Source organism: Monopterus albus, unplaced genomic scaffold (assembly GCF_001952655.1).
Source record: "Monopterus albus unplaced genomic scaffold, M_albus_1.0 scaffold478.1, whole genome shotgun sequence".
Classification (NCBI taxonomy): domain Eukaryota; kingdom Metazoa; phylum Chordata; class Actinopteri; order Synbranchiformes; family Synbranchidae; genus Monopterus; species Monopterus albus.
This window is the reverse complement of record NW_018128358.1, coordinates 28,087-46,293: the sequence shown is the minus strand read 5'-3', so window position 1 is coordinate 46,293 and position 18,207 is coordinate 28,087. Positions and strand designations below refer to the sequence as shown.

Here is an 18,207-nt window from a genome sequence, read left to right as displayed (position 1 = left end):
ACCTGACTTAAACCCCATTGAAAATCTCTGGTGTATTGTCAAGAGGAAGATGAGGGAACACAGACCCTGAAATGCAGACAAGCTGAAGGCCAATATCAAAGCAACTTGGGCTACCATAACACCTCAACTGTGTCAAAGGCTGATCGCCTCCATGCCACGCCGCCTTGATGCAGTAATTAATGCAAAAGGAGGCCCAACAAAGTACTGAGGACATAATACAGTACATTAACACACTTTTCAGAAGGCCAACATGTGTTTAAGATCCTTTTTTTATTGGTCACATGAAATATTCTAATTTTGTGAAATATTGGATTTGGGTTTTTTTGTCTTTAATCCATAATCATCAAAATTGAAACAAATAAAGGCTTGAAATATTTCACTTTGTGTGTAGTGAACTAATATAACATACAAGTTTCACTTTTTGAAAAAAATTATTGAAATAAATGGACTTTCCCTCGATATTCTAATTTTTTGGCACATACCTGTAGTATTCAAGCATGTGTTCTACAAAGAAATCTTTAATTGTATGTATAAATATTTGCTATACAAAAATCTCACATGAACACATTAAAGAATTTGTTATACAATATTTTACACATACTGTACCACAAATACCTTACTGAGCATTGGTTATATTTCACTGAATACACATAAAAGGAAACTACAATTGGTACAAGGCGGAAGGTGAGAATAAAAAGTCAATCAAAGTTGGAAGCTCATTTCCCTCTAAAATATGTACTGTATTAGATGGGCTTCTTCTCTAAACAAAAAGTCTCAGTCTTGAACAGACTAACTCCTTAAATATCACTCAGGTCTTTATAAAAGCTTCTATATAAAATTTGGCTATTTGGCAATCTGTAATGCAGATGTCAGAGGAGCTAACTGAGGTCTTTGTGTTTGTGCTGCATCTCCTGATCAGCTGTGGTGTTTATTGCTAATGTCCTCAGAGTCACTGACGTCACTGAGGGAGTAAAGGCTGCTCTTCAGACTGCTTCCTGTTCCAGCTTCCGTCAGACCTGCCAGGAACAAGGCCACTTTGGTTACTCTACCGCTGTACAGACAGAACAAGTCAAAGGAAAAACTGAGACCATCCTCATCTTACAAACCCCAATTCCAATGAAGTTGGGACATGGTGTAAAATGTAAATAAAAACAGAATACAATGACTTGCAAATCCTTTTTGACCCATATTTAAAGGAATACACCACAAAGACAAGATATTTAATGTTCAAACTGTTAAACTTTGTTTTTTGCAAATATTCACTCATTTTGAATTGGATACCTGAAACACATTCCAAAAGAGCTGGGACAGGGGTATTTTTACCACTGTGCTACATCACTTTCCCTTTTAACAACACTTAAGCATTTGGGAACTGAGGACACCAATTGTTGAAGCTTTGTAGGTGGAATTCTTTCCCATTCTTGCTTGATGTACAACTTCAGTTGTAACAGTCTGGGGTCTCCGTTGTCGTATTTTGCACTTCATAATGCACCACAATGGGAGACAGGTCTGGACTGCAGGCAGGCCAGTCTAGTACCCACACTCTTTTACTATGAAGCCACACCGTTGTAACACGTGCAGAATGTGGCTTGGCATTGTTTTGCTGAAAAAAGCAGGGAAATCCCTGAAAAAGACATCGCTTGGATGGCAGCATATTTTCAGCATTAATGGTGCCTTCACGGATGTGCAAGTTACCCATGCCACAGGCACTAACACCCTCCATACCATCACAGATGCTGGCTTTTGAACTTTTCACTGATAACAATCTAGATGGTCCTTTTCCTCTATAGCCCGGACACAACGTCCATGATTTCCAAAAACAATTTGAAATATGGACTCGTCAGACCACAGCACACTTTGCCGCATCAGTCCATCTCAGATAAGCTCGGGCCCAGAGAAGCCGGCGGCGTTTCTGGGTGTTGTTGATGTTTGGCTTTCGCTTTGCATAATAGAGTTTTAACTTTCACTTGTAGACATTGTGATGAACTTTAACTGACAATGGTTTTCTGAAGTGTTCCTGAGCCCACGTGGTAATATCCTTTACATAATGATGTCTGTTTTTAATGCAGTGCCGCCTGAGAGATCGAAGGTCATGGGTATTCAGTATTGGTTTACAGCCTTGCCGCTTACATGCAGAGATTTCTCTGGATTCGCTGAATCTTTTGATGATATTATGGACTGATTAAATACCTAAATTCCTTGCAATTGTACATTGAGAAACCTTGTTCTTAAACTGTTGGGCTATTTGTTCACGCAGTTGTTCACAAAGTGGTGAACAGTGCCCCATCCTTGCTTGGGAATGACTGAGCCTTTTGCGACGCTCCTTTTATACCCAATCATGACCCTCACGTGTTTCCAATAAACTTGTTCACCTGTGAAATGTTCCAAACAGGTGTTTCTCATTCCTCAACTTTCCCAGTGTTTTGTTGCCCCTGTCCCATCTCTTTTGGAACATGTTGCAGGCATCAAATTCAAAATGAGTGAATATTTGCAAAAATCAATAAAGTTTATCAGTTTAAACATTAAATATCTTGTCTTTGTGGTGTATTCAATTAAATATGGGTCAAAAAGGATTTGCAAGTTATTGTATTCTGTTTTTATTTACGTTTTACACCATGTCCCAACTTCACTGGAATTGGGGTTTGCACATTCATTCTCCAGTTGTGAACATATCCTACTGTAAAGACTCTAACTGACCTGATTTTGGGCCCTTTCCTGTGGAGGTTCCCCAGACACTGGTGCTGGATGACTCCAGGCTCTTCCTCAGAGGTCCAGAGACCTGGGCTGGTTTAGATACTTCCTGTTTTTCCTCTAAGGAGGAGACCACCCAGTCACTGCTATCCTCTTGATCCGAGTACTGTCACCACATAGAGAAACATTATTCAGACATTTAGCCATCCAGCTAACACCACTTAAAAAATAAATAAATAAATGACTTGGCACCATTGTACACCAAAGCTATGCAGTGAGATCCCATCATCTCACCCTGAGTTCCTGAACCTCATCTTTCCTCTCTGTTAAAATGCTGACACCCCCTGCTGGTTTCTTTACCACTCTCTCTGCAAACTGTCTCTCCATTTTTCTGGTGAGGTCACTGCTTTTGTTTTCTTAAAGAAGAAGAAAAAACAAAACAAAACAGACATTTCATAAAATACATCAATGAGGCTTAATAAGTACAACTTCCATCTCACAACAATATAAAACAGCCAACATTCTGAGTTGAGATTTACATTTGTATAGATAAAAACCATGTTTAAATGGCTGGAATACAAACAAAACAATACATGTCTTCCCTGAAAATCTCTGGGAAACTGTCTTTAGTTAAGTGTCATTGGTATTGTTTATGGTTTTTTAACTTCCTGGACCATGTGCAAGAGCAGCTAGTGAGCCACAGTGGACTAAGCCAAGCATACCACAAAGAAAGGCAAAAAAAACTGCACTCAGCTGACACTGAAGAAAAACAACTGCTATATCTAAATAAGTTAATCGTGTTAATAAAATGTCTCAGAGTTTAGACAGAAGACTTTTTACCTCTGAAAATGAAATGTAAGGATTCACAGGAACTCTGAGTGCATGCAGCACAACTGGTATGACTAAATAAAGGACTATAACACAAGGTGTACACTGGCTGCTTTGAAAATGGACAACTTACCTTTACCAGAGTTTGTTTTGCCCATGTTTCTGTTCTGGTCTCTGTAACTATGCAGCTGTCTGGGGTCAACCTCCTGCAGCTCACTGACGTCTGACCAGTCTTCGTCGTCATTGCTCTCCATCTCTGTGACTGCCGTCTTGGTCACAGCACCCACTGACCCCCTGGACTGCTGGGGGTTGGACAAAAATTGCCTGGTTGGAGCCTGCCTGGCCTCAATTCTGTTTTGGACCAGGGCTGTCTGGTTTAGTGTGGGCTGCAGTGATTTGGCCCTCGGGTGGTCCTGGGGCTGTTCCTCCTCTGTGTCTGTCATCTCTTCATCCGATTCGTTATCAGAGCTGAAAGGAGGGGTCCTCAGGAATCACACAAACACGATTATGTTTTTACTTCATCATTCAACACTTCACATTCTTGTTTTTCTTGAAGCTACACAAAACAGAGCCCCTACATCTGTTATCAACACGTGATTTGCATCTGGATTTATGTGATGATTAAGAGAAATGGATTCACACTAAATCCAACACTTTGCTGCAGCAGCTCTCCTTAGATCACATCCTAACCAAGTCTACTGTGAGTACAACATTGCTGCACAAAGTGCTGTTTCTGTAACACACTAAAGCTCCTTAAAGCAGAGGGAGCTGCAGATCCATCTGGTAATCCTGTTAGTTCATCAGTACAAGTGACCCCTTTCACATAACCATTATAGACAGTTCAATTCTAGGTAAAAACTCCCACACTACCTTCCATCTAATGCAACATTTCTGCTGGTGAGTTCCTCTCTGTTCTACACCTACTATTGTTGCTCTGAGCAACACTTTATTTCTCTTTGTGCAGTGAAATGTTGTCCAAAGCAGGCTGCATGCTGTCAGCTGAGGGATTACAAGCAATAATTTTACACAGATTAGATCCAGATCTTTACTTGGTTGTGAACGTCCTCGGTATGCTCTTGGTGTTGGGTATAGATGTCTTTGGTGGGGCTGTAGTTTTGGTCCTTGGTGCCGGCTGGGGGGTCTTGGGTTGTTTGACTGCAGATGCAGACATGACCTGGGTTGCTCTGGAAGGAAGGCTACTGGATCGAGGCCGGATCTGCAACACTACATGAAGACAGAACAGATAATACAAAGAATCAGCAGCTTAGCCACTGACAGTGTGTCAGAGCTTAAGTCAGCTTATGTGGCAGCAAGAAGAGACTTTTTTTCGGGGGGGTGACTCAGTCCTGGAAAGCACCTTGAACTGACTGTCTGGATCTGGCCTGTGATTCAGGAGCAGGATCACTGCCTCTTCGCTGACCACCCAGCTTCTGTTCCACAGTACTGGCTATCTCCTCCCGGTGGCGCCAGTAGTCAGGCATCCCCTTAGCAGAGCTGTCCCGCTTTGACTGCAGCTTGGCCAGGAGGGAAGTGAGCTCCTTGTTCTTCAAGCCAGTCTGATCCTGAGCAGAGGTAGAGAGAATAAAATCACACCTTAAGATTTGCACATCTTAAGTTTCCTGAGTCCTACATATAAGTGTGTATGAGCTTACAGGCTTGACCCCCAGGTTCTCCAGCTTTGTAATGACAGCCTGCTCAAGCTCTGGTCTCATTCCTTTCTTTATGTTGGCGTTCCCTTTTTGAATACTGGTGGTTACCCTCTGTTTCTTCTCTGGTACAGCCTCTGGCTTCCTCTCAGAGATGCTCCTCGAATCTGTAGAAGAGAGCTCATTTAATCAGCCATGAGTCTCACTAGGCCCTCAAAGGTGGTTGAGGCATATATGCATAAAAGTAAAATGAGCATGCATTTGCCAGTTTTCACAGCAAGCTGAAGTATGTGACCGTGGTGTGGCAGCCAGAAGAGGAGAACATCTACAAGTTTGTCACAAACAGGGTAACAAGATGATGAATGGGCATAATGATGAGTGTAACTGACATGGCAGGCATCATAGAACGTCACAGACCACGAGCTGGCTTTCCAGAAAGCTTCTCTGTGCTATGTTTATCTTAATGGCTTGAGTGAGACAATCTCAGTCCTGATACATTCAAGGAAAAGGCCGCACAGAACAGACTGATGCATCCACACAGACAGCATGCAGTTGACCGGCTCTGCTGGATTTAGCATCTCTTTTACCTTTCTCCTCTTCTGATAATTCCTGTATAGGATCCAGCTTTAGAGTACAGACTGGCTTCTCTAATCAGACAGCATATGAGGTCAACGGTTGTTGGAAGTTAGGGAGTCAGATAAAAGAGGCATTAAAAAGAGTTGGGGGTTGAAGAATGTGGTGACAGTACTGCTTTATAAAGAGTTTGCTGTCTGCGACAACATTATGTAAAGCCACCTCACTCTCTCCCATGACAGCTGGCTTCTACTGGCTTACCAAGTCCAACTCTTTTTGATTTAGGCTGAGGTGCTGGTGCACTGACCATCACTGTAAAACAGAGAAGATGAATGCATTAGGATCACACATGCAGTTTCCTTCAATGAAAAACTAAATGAAGAATAGGGATGGGTACCGAAGCTCAGTCAATATCTACCAGACTGAATCGCAATGCATTTTTCGGTGCCACTTAAAATGCCTGTTGACTGAAATATTTGCCCTCTGATGCTGTGAAACGGATAATATAGGCAACAGAAGCATCACTGCACATCATGTGCTAATGCTATCATTACATTTATGCTGCATTCTATTTACCTCAGAGCTCAGAAGTCAGAGCTGGTAACGAATGGGAATTTTTTTTTTTTTTTTATGTCAATTTTTGTTTTACGTAGGGTATAAATTTCACCCCTTGGCATCTGTCCATGATGCCCTGGATATCTGTCAGTGTTATACGGTCACAGTGGCCAGTGTGTCCTCATCAGATCCGTCAGATTTGAGGAGCCGTTATGCATTTATTTTTAGTTTTAACAGAATTGATGCTGGTCATTCTGTCATCATGATGCCAGAAGAATATATCTATTGCAGCAGTTAGAATAATTAAGAGAAATCAGATGTCATTTCCTCTGTTTTCACCTCAATACATCAATGAGTCTACTGACCCATGATCTTAGACAACATCAGCAGAGAGCAACAAGTTTGCCTCTGAGTCTCAATGTGCATAGATAACACCATTTACTGTCCAAATTATAATAAAAGTGCACAGGTACTATAGTATCTCTGCATGTTTCCCTTTAGCCACCCCACAAGTATCTGCACTAGTTTGTAACTTTACTGCTCAGGCTGTAGACAGAAGGTACGTACACATACATATCATGTCATTTGCCTCGACCTTAGTGCCCAGTCTAGTGGAGGGATTATTAATTGAGGGCACTGAGTTGTATGTGTGGAAGTGTGCAGTGTGTGTGTATCCAACTCTATGCAGACTGATATTCATTACTTAAGGGAAAATAGAATTAAACCAAATAAACTAGGAAAGTGGAGGGGGTATAAATGTAAAAGAATCATTGTAGTAATAAAATAAAGAAGAAAAGGGAAAAAAGTAATAAAGCAATATCAATCATATACTATATACTTTTCCATTCACATACTTATGTATACACTCAGATATATATGTAAACACATTCATAAGACAAAAATAAATGAAATTAACAGATCAGTAAATGATTAGAAAGAGAGGGAAGAGGAGAAGAGAAAAAAAGGAGGGGTAGGTAATATTCTCAGTTAATTTGGTTTGATAGGTGTGACACTCAAAACAGAACCATGGACCATGAGGACTAGTAACAGTAACCAAATTGAAGTAAAAATCAGCTTGTTATATATCTAGAAGTTTGTGGGAATGTGCGTGGCAGAAAGATTTACAGTTTAGAAAGATTGTTTTCTTGGCGATAGTTAGACAGATAAGAAGTGGGTTTTTATATTTAATTCTATAGCTCAAGATGGTGGAGAGTTTCTCAGTCACCGTTACCCAGAGGGAGTAAATGGGTTGACAGGTCCAAGTAGCATGAAGGTAATCATCGGCGCTATCCAGAGTGCATTGTGAGCAGGTATCTGTATCAATAAAACCCATTTTAAACATTTTACCTTGTGTGATATGAGTCCTGTGAATAGTCTTGTATAAGCTGTAAGTTTATATTGGTATTCATGGAAAAGATATTTTTACAAATCTCAGTCCAGAAGTCGGGACTGGGGGGGAGAGATAAATCCGCTTCCCATTTAGTCACTGGTAATGTTATTGTTCCATCTGTATTTGACATTAGTTTATAAAGTTTAGATATAATCTTCTTTGAGTCTGTAAATTTCATTATCTCCTCAGCAAGCATGGAAGGTTGCAGGGGGTTGTTGATTATACTGATCTTTAATTTAATTATGGATTTTAGCTGTTGGTACTGGAGAAATTCTCCTCTCCCAACTGCGTACTTCTGGACTAATGTGTTAAATGATATGAACTGTTTGTTTTCAAATAGATGATGAAGGTGAGTTATTCCTTTGTGTTGCCATGTTGGAAAGTAGATGGGATTATTATTAACTGGAAAGTCAGGGTTATGCCAAATTGGAGTGTATCCACTTGGTGTTAATGATTTATTTAATGGTTTTGTTTGCTTTCCACCAGGCTGTCAAGAGTTGCAGAGATTGTGATGTTTTTGAAATAGTTCATTTTCTTAATTGAGTATGGTAGGAAGGAAAGGTCTGTAACTGAAGTATTTTTGCATCGATTTTGTTCTAGTTCCATCCACGAGCTATTACAACTATCCTACTGAATCCACTTAACTAAAATATTGTAATTGATTTGCTAAGAAATAATACTCAAAATGTAGTGCTTCTAGGCCACCTTGTGATTTATTCTTCTGGAGTGTTGACAGGGAAACTTGGGGTTTCTTATTATTCCAGTAAAATTGTGAAGTTAGAGAATCGAGTGATTTGAACCATTTATCTGTTGGTGTTGTGGGAAGCATTGAGAACAAGTAGTTAATTTGTGGTAAAATTTTCATTTTCACTGTAGCAATTCGGCCAATGAGTGACAGTGGAAGGTTGGACCAGCGTTTAAAATCATCTTCTATCTTTTTTAGCACAGGGGTGTAGTTAAGGTTAAAAGGTTCTGACAGCCTAGGGGAAATACAGATGCCTAAATATTTAATGTTGCCAGTGTGAAGTGGTAGGGGACAGTCTTGAGCTGCAGAATCCCAGGCATCTTCAGAGAGTGGCAATATGGTGGATTTATTCCAGTTTATTGTGTAGTTAGAGATCCTGGAGAATGTATTAATAATGGAGAAAGTTTCTCATAGTGAATTGTAGGGGTCCTGTAGATATAGTCCTGCATAGAGGCTAATTTTATGTTGTGAGTTGGCATCTTGTATTCCTTTGATGCTATTATTCTGTCGTATTGCTGCTGCTAGAGGTTCAATGAAGACTGCGAATAGAGATGGTGAGAGTGGGCATGGGAAAACAGCTGCCCGAGTCAATGCGTACGTTTACATTTTAATCATACAGTGTTCGGTGTAAGTAATTACTAAATAACGTTAGTAATATTATTTGTCACTTGTAAAGTAAGGAATGGTTCTTAATTCTTCAATAATTTAATGAGTAACTTCAGTAATTGCATAAAATACCGATTTTTGTACGAATTAAAAGTGCAGTTTTATGTCTACCCTTTCTTAAAATTCCTATTGTGGTTGATATGGGATTTGTAAAGTAATGATTAATAAATAATCCAGTACGTTTTATGGAGAGTAAGTATTACATTAATCAAAATACTTTTTTAAAATTGACCCAACACTGATGTAATAATATAAGAATTGAATTTTAATTTTCATGTAGGTGGTGATAAAATCCACCAGAAGTGTTTATAAAATTCAGCAGGGAATCCATCACGTCCAGGTGATTTATTATTTGGCATGGATTTCAGTGCTTTGTGGAATTCTTCCAGAGTGATGGGGGCATCTAGGGTATCGGTTTGTTCTCTTGATAGTGTTGGTAATTTTATATTGTTTATAACACCTTTTACTGTCCAAATTATAATAAAAGTCCACAGGTACTATACTATCTTTGCATGTTTCCCTTTAGCCACCCCACAAGTATCTGCACTAGTTTGTAACTTTACTGCTCAGGCTGTAGACAGAAGGTACGTACACATACATATTATGTAATTTGCCTCGACCTTAGTGCCCAGTCTAGTGGCCTTTGTGCCCTCCAAAAACATGAAATCAACAGCCAAATGGCCTTGTCCTTCAAATTATGAAATTTATGGCCTAGTTTTATGCCCCTTTTTTAAAGTATTTGTTCTGGTACTGTTTTAAAAGTTATCATTTTAGCACCGGTATCAGAAAAACCCAAACAACACCCAACCCTACTGAAGAGGATTCCATACCAGGTACTTCCACGACTTTGGTAGGTGGGTTTGAGGAAATGTTCCTTATCTGTAAGGTGAAAGGGGAAAAATGATGTTATTATATCACATGGTCAGGCTATGATGGCTTTTGAGTCTGTGTTTTTTTTTTTTAACAATCCACGCTGGTATAAATAGGGAGAAGACAGAAACACCCAATTATAATAGCTCAATACAATTCAACACCAGCAAAAACCATAACTCCCAGGTTTCAAACTGCTGCAACAAAAACTGAACATGACTGTAGGATTTACTGCAGGACTGGTACTGGACTTAATTATTGTTACAGTAGTGTACCTTTTATAGTTTTTAAACTGATGATGCATTGGCAACAGACACCAAAGATTCCATTGGCACTGTACTTTTTCAAGTACCAACATAGTGTCTGTGCTGTTCTGATTTCTTACGGGACTCTTTAATTCCTATTGTCTCAAGTTAAAAAATGTTTCAGCTCATCTTACAAGTTGCCTCAAAGTCATTACTTGCAACAAATAACTTTTCCCAGTACTTTTCATCTTAGAGCCAATTTTTTTTAAATTTGCATCTCCCCATCTTGCTAGCTTCTTCTTCTCTTTTCCATTCACAGAAATTGTGAAGAACAGCATACATAGAAGTCATATGAATGCAAGGCGTAACAAGCACATCCACAAAAATGAGTAATAAAAAATTATAATGCTAACTAGGTACAGTAATATAGACAGGTTTGATAAAGTATTGAGATAAGTACCAGTTATCCTCAGTGTCATCTCCAAATTTAAGACATCTGATGAGTAAGACTTTATAAGATATTTTATGACCTTAAATTGTTAAAATCAATTTGAATACTTTTTAAAGGATCTGCCAGAACCCTGGTGGAACTATTCCAGAAACAGCACCAGCTTCCTGTGTACTATGGGTCATGTCAAATGTACAGTATCATCATATCTGAATACAGCACAATCTGAGCCCATGTAGCAAATATAGGAAATCCTGAACAAGGGTTGACCCTCTGCCTTGCTTCCTCTCTGGGCGGCGATAACTGTGGGAGAGTGAGTGAGTGAGTGTCAACCTGCTCTCTCTGAGCCTTGATGGTTTGCTTGTTCTCCTGTAGCCTTCTGCTCATTTCCTGCTGCAGCCTCTTGCTTCGGTTCTGGTGCTCCGACACGGACGACTGCATTCTACTCAGCTCGTTCAGCAGCTGAAAGACAACAGGAAGAGGATGCAGTGTCCAACTAGAGCCTTCAATTCTAAAGTAAAAGCAACAAAATACTCTGACCTGCTAATTATAATGACAAATACCTGATTCTTTTCAGACTCATGCTGAGCCTTAATTTCCTGTAGCCTGGATTCCCACTTTTTATCCTAGAAAATATTTTGAGCATTTTAGGATGTGTTCAAAATCACTCTTGGTATTAAAATATCATGTCCCTTCTACACTAACCTGTCTCTTCAGCTGGTGTTCCAGCTTCTGAATAGTTTGTATCTGCATCTCTTTGTAGATGTCCATGTCCCTCTCTGGCTGGGAGTGAACAGGGCTAGCTGATTTCTCATACCTGGCTGCCTGATTCTGGTTTGTTTCCTATATGAATGAATAGAAATACATGTGAAATATAAATATCCTGTCATCCAAATGAAATATCATGTGGGCACCTATAAAAAGCAGTGAAAAGAATTCTCCTTTTCATACATTAAGAACCTGAACATTTCTACTGTAATGAAACTCCATCTCCCTGCGCATGCCATCCCTGCTGTCTTCAATCTTTCTATCCACACGGGCCATTTCAGCCTTAAGACAGTCCAGCTCTCTCAGCAGCTCTTTGTACATGGACTGCTGCTCTTTCTCCTGGAATTACACAAAAATGAGATTTATTAATGACTATGAAACCATAAATGACTGGCTCTAAAATAGAAGTCTAAATAAATGTTAGGTTTTAGTCCCCCTCACCAGGAGGGTGAGGGAGAACTGAGGCAGGACTCAAGTATGCTGACCCAGGTGCTAGTAAAAAAAGGAGGTTTAATGGGAAAACACAAAGTAACACCAGATAACGTAATATTGTCCAAGTACTTATACAGTCCGGGGTAGAGTGGAGATGGTTGAAGAGACCAGGATGAACAGGTGAGTCGACGGCAGACGAGAAAAAATAAAAAGGAACAAAAGAAGCAAACAACCGAAAACCAACACACAGTCACTGTCAGCGTTGGAAGCGGTACAGGTAACTAGCACATATAACTATAACGTGACGACAGAAAAGGAACGCACAGTCACTGTCAGTGTTTCTATCTTACCACATGTCTTCATCGTGTGCAATAAACATGTTCTTAGTTAAGTGAATAAGTCACGTACTTTGGGTAATGCTCTGGCGACGGCGGAGCGTCTGCCAGAGGTATAAATAAGGAGGAAATCAATCAGCGGGATGCACCCCAGCTGTGTGCACCGACAAACAAATCGCTAATTACAAATGCAACACCGCTGAGGTGCGAATCCCGCAGGTCGAGAGAACAGAGGAGAGAAAGGCGGAAGAGAGGCAGGTCGAGAAAACAGAGGAGAGAAAGGCGGAAGAGAGGCAGGTCGAGAGAACAGAGGAGTGAAAGGCAGAAGAAAGGCAGGTCGAGAGAACAGAGTATTGAAAGAGAAAAAAGAGGAGAAAAGGGGGGAAGAGAGCCGGCAGCCGCCGAGCGGCCCTGACAATAAAGTTATTTATCAAAATCATTCTCAAATTGTAAAGACCAACTACTACAAAGGCAAGGCATATGTCAGCCAGCTATCTTTGGCTTGACTCAGGTTTTCCAGTATGATAAATCTGCTTGTTTGATACAGGCTTAGATCATCACTACGAGTGTTTTTACCACATCTGCTGCACGGTTAATCTCAGAGGATAAGACCAAAATGTGTAAAGTACTTGGAATTAAAAGTGGAAAACCTTGAAGCTAACTCTGGCACAATACATCAAATGGCAACATCTATGTTTACTATTTTACATGGTCCCTTACAAATAAAAGTTGAAATAAAAAAAAAATTTAGACATGAACAAAATCCTTCATTTATGTCAGAGATAGATAAAATTATTCTGCAAAATTAAATCTTTACTTTCGGGTTGTCACTTTTTATGTGAAGTTTGAAAATACAGTATATTTGAATGTAGCCAGAATGTAACTGGTAAGATATGAAGAGGTGTGTGGCCCATTGGCATTGTTTGGGACAAGCTTTTCATGATAATGACAGAACTAGAACACCACAGAAAAATATTATAGACTATACAGGAGTAAGATACTCTGACTGTTGATGGATGGACAGCCTTTGTGGTGACTGCTATACTGCATGGTTATGGTCAAATAGTTTGACTTTATGACAACATGACAGCCCTAGCTGTAGCTAATCAGCACCAAGATACCAGTTATTCATGATCACTGATGTCAGGTTTAGTGGAGCCAGGTGACCCCATGAAAGACAGACTAAGGTGGACCTGCTTTGTGATACACTCCTATAACAGTGTTCTGGTTTTCCTACCTGTGCTCTTTTGGCTTGCAAGGCCTGTTGCAGCTGAACAATCTGCTCTTTCAGACTGCTGTTCTCCAATCTGAGACTTTCAATCTGAGACTTCTTCTCACTATCTGAGAGCAACTCTAGAAGGAAGTATAACAAGAAAAAAATCTAATATTTAATGAAACAAAACAATATGAGAAAGTATTTCATATTTCATCTACATGACATCACAAATCTGTTTCTGAATGGCTTAATACATATTACTGCTTGATATTTTTCCTGGTGCTGGTACTTTATCTGACTCCTCTATCTCTCCAAAACTGCTGAACTTTTTTGGGACTGGCTGACTTACGCATCTCGTACTCGTCAGGGTGGCGGCGCTGCATGTGATTCTGGAGAAAGGAGGAATTAAGGAAGGATTTCTCACAATGTAGGCACTGAAAGAAACAAACAAAAGACAGAAATTAATATATCAGCTTTTGCATTTTTCACAAAAAAAGCAACTCTCAAACACTGAATATGACGATTCCTTTTTCGCAGCAGTAAACAAAGTGCATGGACAGTTTATATGAATTGAAATGTAATTGAGGCTTTGGTCTAAATTTGATGACAATCAGACAAAATACAAGCTATGTAGAAAAACATCTTCAGGATACAACGCATGTGCAGCATTTATGAAAAAAAAATGCAAAAAAAGAAACTCATTTATCTATTTGACAATGCATATGCAGCATAACTATATTTGCTATAATTACAGAAAACAAAACCAAGTGGATAAATGGCTGTGTTGTTTATATGCAGTGATCTCATGGCTACAATACTATTTACTACATAATGTTAATGTTACAGTAACTGACACTTTCATTATTGATTAATCTTCTAATTATTTACTTTCTTGTTCCTTCCATAAAAGTAGCAAAAAAGCCTTAAAGATTTTCTACTCGTTATATTGTAAAACAAATACATTTTAGGAGCTGGAACCATCAAATTATCTGTCATTATTTCTAGAAAGTTGACTTAAACAGATAATGATGATCAAAACAGCTGCGATGAATTTTACAAACAACTGACTAATTGTTTTACCTTTATTATAAAGTGCACTAAACACGGTATGCTGTGCTATTTTATTTGCCTCAGCATGACATTCATATGCTATATAGTGCCCTCTGAAATTCCCCAAATATAACAAGCAGGAGTGTCCATAGTATTTTCCGTTAGGGACAACACAAGATGATGAGACTTTGTAAGAGTCTAAAATCTCATAAACTGCTAAGACGTGCAGTGAATGAGTGAAGGAGTGAGTAGTTTCAGGCACTACCCAGATCAACATACTGTAAGGAAGCTGATTAACAGGACTATCCACTGTCTCCAAGCAGACAGATAGCGTTAATGATGTTGATTTGTTCCGTGTAGCAGGTGCCACTAAGAGATGCTGCTGTGACTGCTGCTACCGATATCACACCATGTGGTAGCAGAAATTCATGACATGGGGGGTGGGGCTGTGGGTACTACCATGAGAAGGTAGTACACCTCATTGATAGAATAACTGTGGAAACTGTTCAAGGGCAGCTCTGTGTGTTTAATTGGTTTTTGTGGACATTACTTATGACAAGTAGCAAATGCCAAAAGACACACACACACAGGCCGTCTATCAATTATTGAACCGCCTCTGTTAGCTGAGCTGCTAGCCCACACCTAGCAACCACATGCTGTCATGACACACTATATCTGTTGCCATGGCAACTGCCTGGCCAGGTCAGCAGCAGCCACACACCTGAGAAACAAAGAGAGATTCTGATATACTGTATGTACTATAAATAATCTAATAGCAACTGGGCCATGCTACCTAGTAGAAACAAAATTTATAGGCAATCATTTTCAACAGATCAACCACCACTACCTAATATACACAAATATCTTAAATAATACACCCAAAGGACAAAATACTCTACAGGGACATACAGTATATATAAGAGTGTGCGGCAGGTGGAAGTCATCGTGATTACTGCTCTTGTCGCATTTTTGTAAATGGATTAAAAAAACACTAATTGTCACCACATAACACCATCTGCTCTCCAGCTCTAAACGCTTTTCTTCCGGTGTGAAAACAAAACTTATTATAACTAAACGACAACAGCACTGCTATGGTAGGTTTGACAGTACATAATTATTTTTAGAACAAAAACAGTTAACTACTTACCTTTTCCCCTACAAAACCTAGTGCGAAATACACAAAACTAGAGCTGTAAATTGATCTTGGGAACAATTACAGAGCATGGGGCTTGAGGAGGAGGACTGAAGGGGGGTGGGGATGATGAAGCTAGCTGTCCTGTGGCCATACATATGTGAAATGGAAATGGTAACCAACAGAGAATGAATGTCTAGCATGTCAGCAGTACCTTCTGGCTGCTGATGATTCGTGGCGTGAGCATGGACTGCTGAGTGCGAATGACCTTCTTCCTTTGCTTGAGCTCGCTGGTTAGCATCTTCACCTTTTCCTCCTGCTTCTTCTGCTGAGCCAGCAGCTGCTCACGCTCCCTGCTGGAAGCTGTCAGCCTCTCCTCCACCGCACACAGGTTAAGGGTGAGAAATTCCTGGCAGTGAAGGAGCCACTCCACTGTGAGCTGGGCCAGGCGGAGGAGCTTGACCAGAGCCGGGTCCACGGGGCTCTGGCATCGCTGGCATCGCTCCCCATCCAAGCTGCAGAAGGTGACTGTGCTGATGTGCTCCTGAAGAGCATCCACATCCAGCTGACTCACCACCAGGTCTATGTCCACTGCGTTAATTCGACGCCAATCCACACTCTCTCTGCGTGGGCGGAATTTGAAGGGGATAAAGGTGGTGGCCCCGCTGGATGGAGTCATGCCTGGTACTGGTACAGAGAGGCTGTTCACAGAGTGCTGGCTGAGTGGGGAATTCAGAAGGGAGGGGATCCCTGCTGAAGAGTGTGTCCCCTGAGTGTCACTGGTATAGCGGTAGAAGACGTTGTCATGAAATGGCTGTAACACAGACAAGAGAGATTTTGCATTGTTATTAAAACGCATTGAGCAAGTCAGAACTGTTAGCATCAAATGATCTATATACTGCACACAAGTAGAGGAACAGACAATGAAAGAAGAAAAGAAAGGCAGCAGCATCTGCTTCAAGGAAGCAAAACAGCAGAGCACAGATTCCACCTCTACCTATAATGGTGTTGCGGTCCCGGACTCAGCCCTGCGCTCCTTACCATCTTCGACTGATTTTGTTTTCACGTGGAGAGAGAGATCGATGCCCCGTCGTTCCTCTCCGTTTCCGCCGCCTCGCAGAAAGCCCAGCGCTCGGCGCTGAGGCTGGGCGTCCGCCACGTTACTATGGAGACAAAGACGAGCGTCCTTAGGGAGAGAAATGTTACCAAAACACAATCAGTGAATGTTTGTCTACAAGTGTGGAAGACTAGCTGTGTCCTGTGGGAAACAGAGCAACGCCATTTCAACGTAGCATATATAAAAATGTACACAGAGTCCAGTTGAGCAGCGTGTAAAACCGAATAAAAAGCAACCCAACAAATTAGCACGAGGAGATTTAGCAAAAATGGTTACCTTGCTAACAGCAAATACCGTTGATCTCTAGACATCACCTTTCATTAAATCAACAATACATGTTCGGGCAGGCTTTTTAATCCCCATATTTGAGCTCAGCCTAAAACTTAACAATGGCACGATGTCTCGACTTGTCTGTGCATCCTAAGATATTTTCCTAAAAAAGTTAACACTACTTTTAAGTGCACTGCATAACTCAAGCAGTTTTTCCTCGGACTGGTCTCGATGTCAACTAGCTAGTGGGCAAGTCTCTCATAATGGCTCCCGTCTCTCAACATTCTTACCTTGCTAGCTAACGGACGCTTTCTTTAACTCAACGTGTCGGCAACTTAAACGATTAAAACTGTATTTTACATCACTGCCTATTTTTACTATTAAAGGATGACTTTTACATTTCAATATTCAATTAAAACAACTTACCTGACAGCGTTTGTTGCCAGTCAAGAGCTTTTAAAAAGTTTTCTGACAAGAGGACCCCAGACGATTTGAGGGTAACGTAGCTGCTGGCCTCCACTTTCCGAAATCTGTGCTCAGGAAAAGACTATCGGCAACATAGAGTGAACCTCCGGTAAATAACTTCAAAGTAAAATATTATTCGTCCTAACAGCCTCTGTGAAAACATAGACTAGCCTACATTTAAAGAGCGTTTTAGCGAATACCCCTTTTAACATGTCAGCATAAAACTGCAGATGAGAATTAGTCGTTCGGCTAATACATTTTATACTAAGTACAGGGAATTCCCTTTCGAAGGCATATCCTTTGACGTTTGGATATTGCTCAGTAGGCTACTTCATTACCTCATTCATGTCTGAGTTCTTCAAATCTTTCATGTCAGAATTTTGATATTTTTAGCTATAGACATTTTGAGTCGTTACAATAAGCTAATAGGATGGATTTTCCATTCATTTTTGCTACTGCCTGTGGTGCCTAATGTTTTCATATTTTGTATTCTTACATTAACCAATGTTATTAGTATTTAGTATTAGTAAATTTAGGCCATTCCATATTTACTTCTCTCCCTTTTCAGCTGATATTACCGAATTTGTCTGGAATACGTTTTCATTTTGTTTGATTGAAGAGAATAATGTGTCTGTGAAATGAGTTGAACACTACCAGCACGCATACACCATTGTGAAAGGCCAATCCCCTAGTTTCCGGTGGAAACATATAGACTTGACGCTACTCACGCGAAGCGGATCATTCGGGGGGATCGGGCGGAGCCCG

The 18,207-nt window shown here is 40.3% G+C and overlaps 1 protein-coding gene across 6 annotated transcripts; it reads right to left on the bottom strand.

The window, feature by feature from the left end:
- Positions 1-422: 422 nt before the first annotated feature.
- dzip1 (DAZ interacting zinc finger protein 1) lies at positions 423-17,664 on the bottom strand. 6 transcript variants are annotated; one of them, XM_020587763.1, is made up of 18 exons: positions 17,404-17,664; positions 16,632-16,776; positions 15,805-16,404; positions 13,758-13,842; positions 13,430-13,545; positions 11,609-11,764; positions 11,363-11,500; positions 11,221-11,283; positions 10,991-11,119; positions 9,925-9,973; positions 6,000-6,050; positions 5,172-5,332; positions 4,877-5,081; positions 4,569-4,743; positions 3,653-4,002; positions 2,986-3,107; positions 2,698-2,857; positions 423-1,016 (listed from the first exon to the last, which is right to left on the bottom strand). In XM_020587763.1, the coding sequence occupies exons 2-18, from the start codon at positions 16,632-16,634 to the stop codon at positions 916-918; spliced, it is 2,664 nt and encodes an 887-aa protein (XP_020443419.1). In that variant the 5' UTR covers positions 16,635-16,776; positions 17,404-17,664; the 3' UTR covers positions 423-915. The 6 variants fall into 6 exon arrangements, with proteins under 6 accessions (XP_020443419.1, XP_020443417.1, XP_020443421.1 ...); XM_020587761.1 differs by having other exon boundaries at positions 16,632-16,753; XM_020587765.1 differs by having other exon boundaries at positions 11,618-11,764; positions 16,632-16,753.
- Between the last annotated feature and the right edge of the window lie 543 nt (positions 17,665-18,207).

What these genes read in the sequence shown, in the direction of transcription:
- dzip1 (XM_020587763.1), bottom strand. An exon ending in ATGAGTCTGAAAAGAATCAG is followed by an intron (nt 11,120 to 11,220) that starts GTATTTGTCATT and finishes GTTGTCTTTCAG; the next exon opens with CTGCTGAACGAGCTGAGTAG. An exon ending in CAAAACAAACTCTGGTAAAG is followed by an intron (nt 3,108 to 3,652) that starts GTAAGTTGTCCA and finishes TTCTTCTTTAAG; the next exon opens with AAAACAAAAGCAGTGACCTC.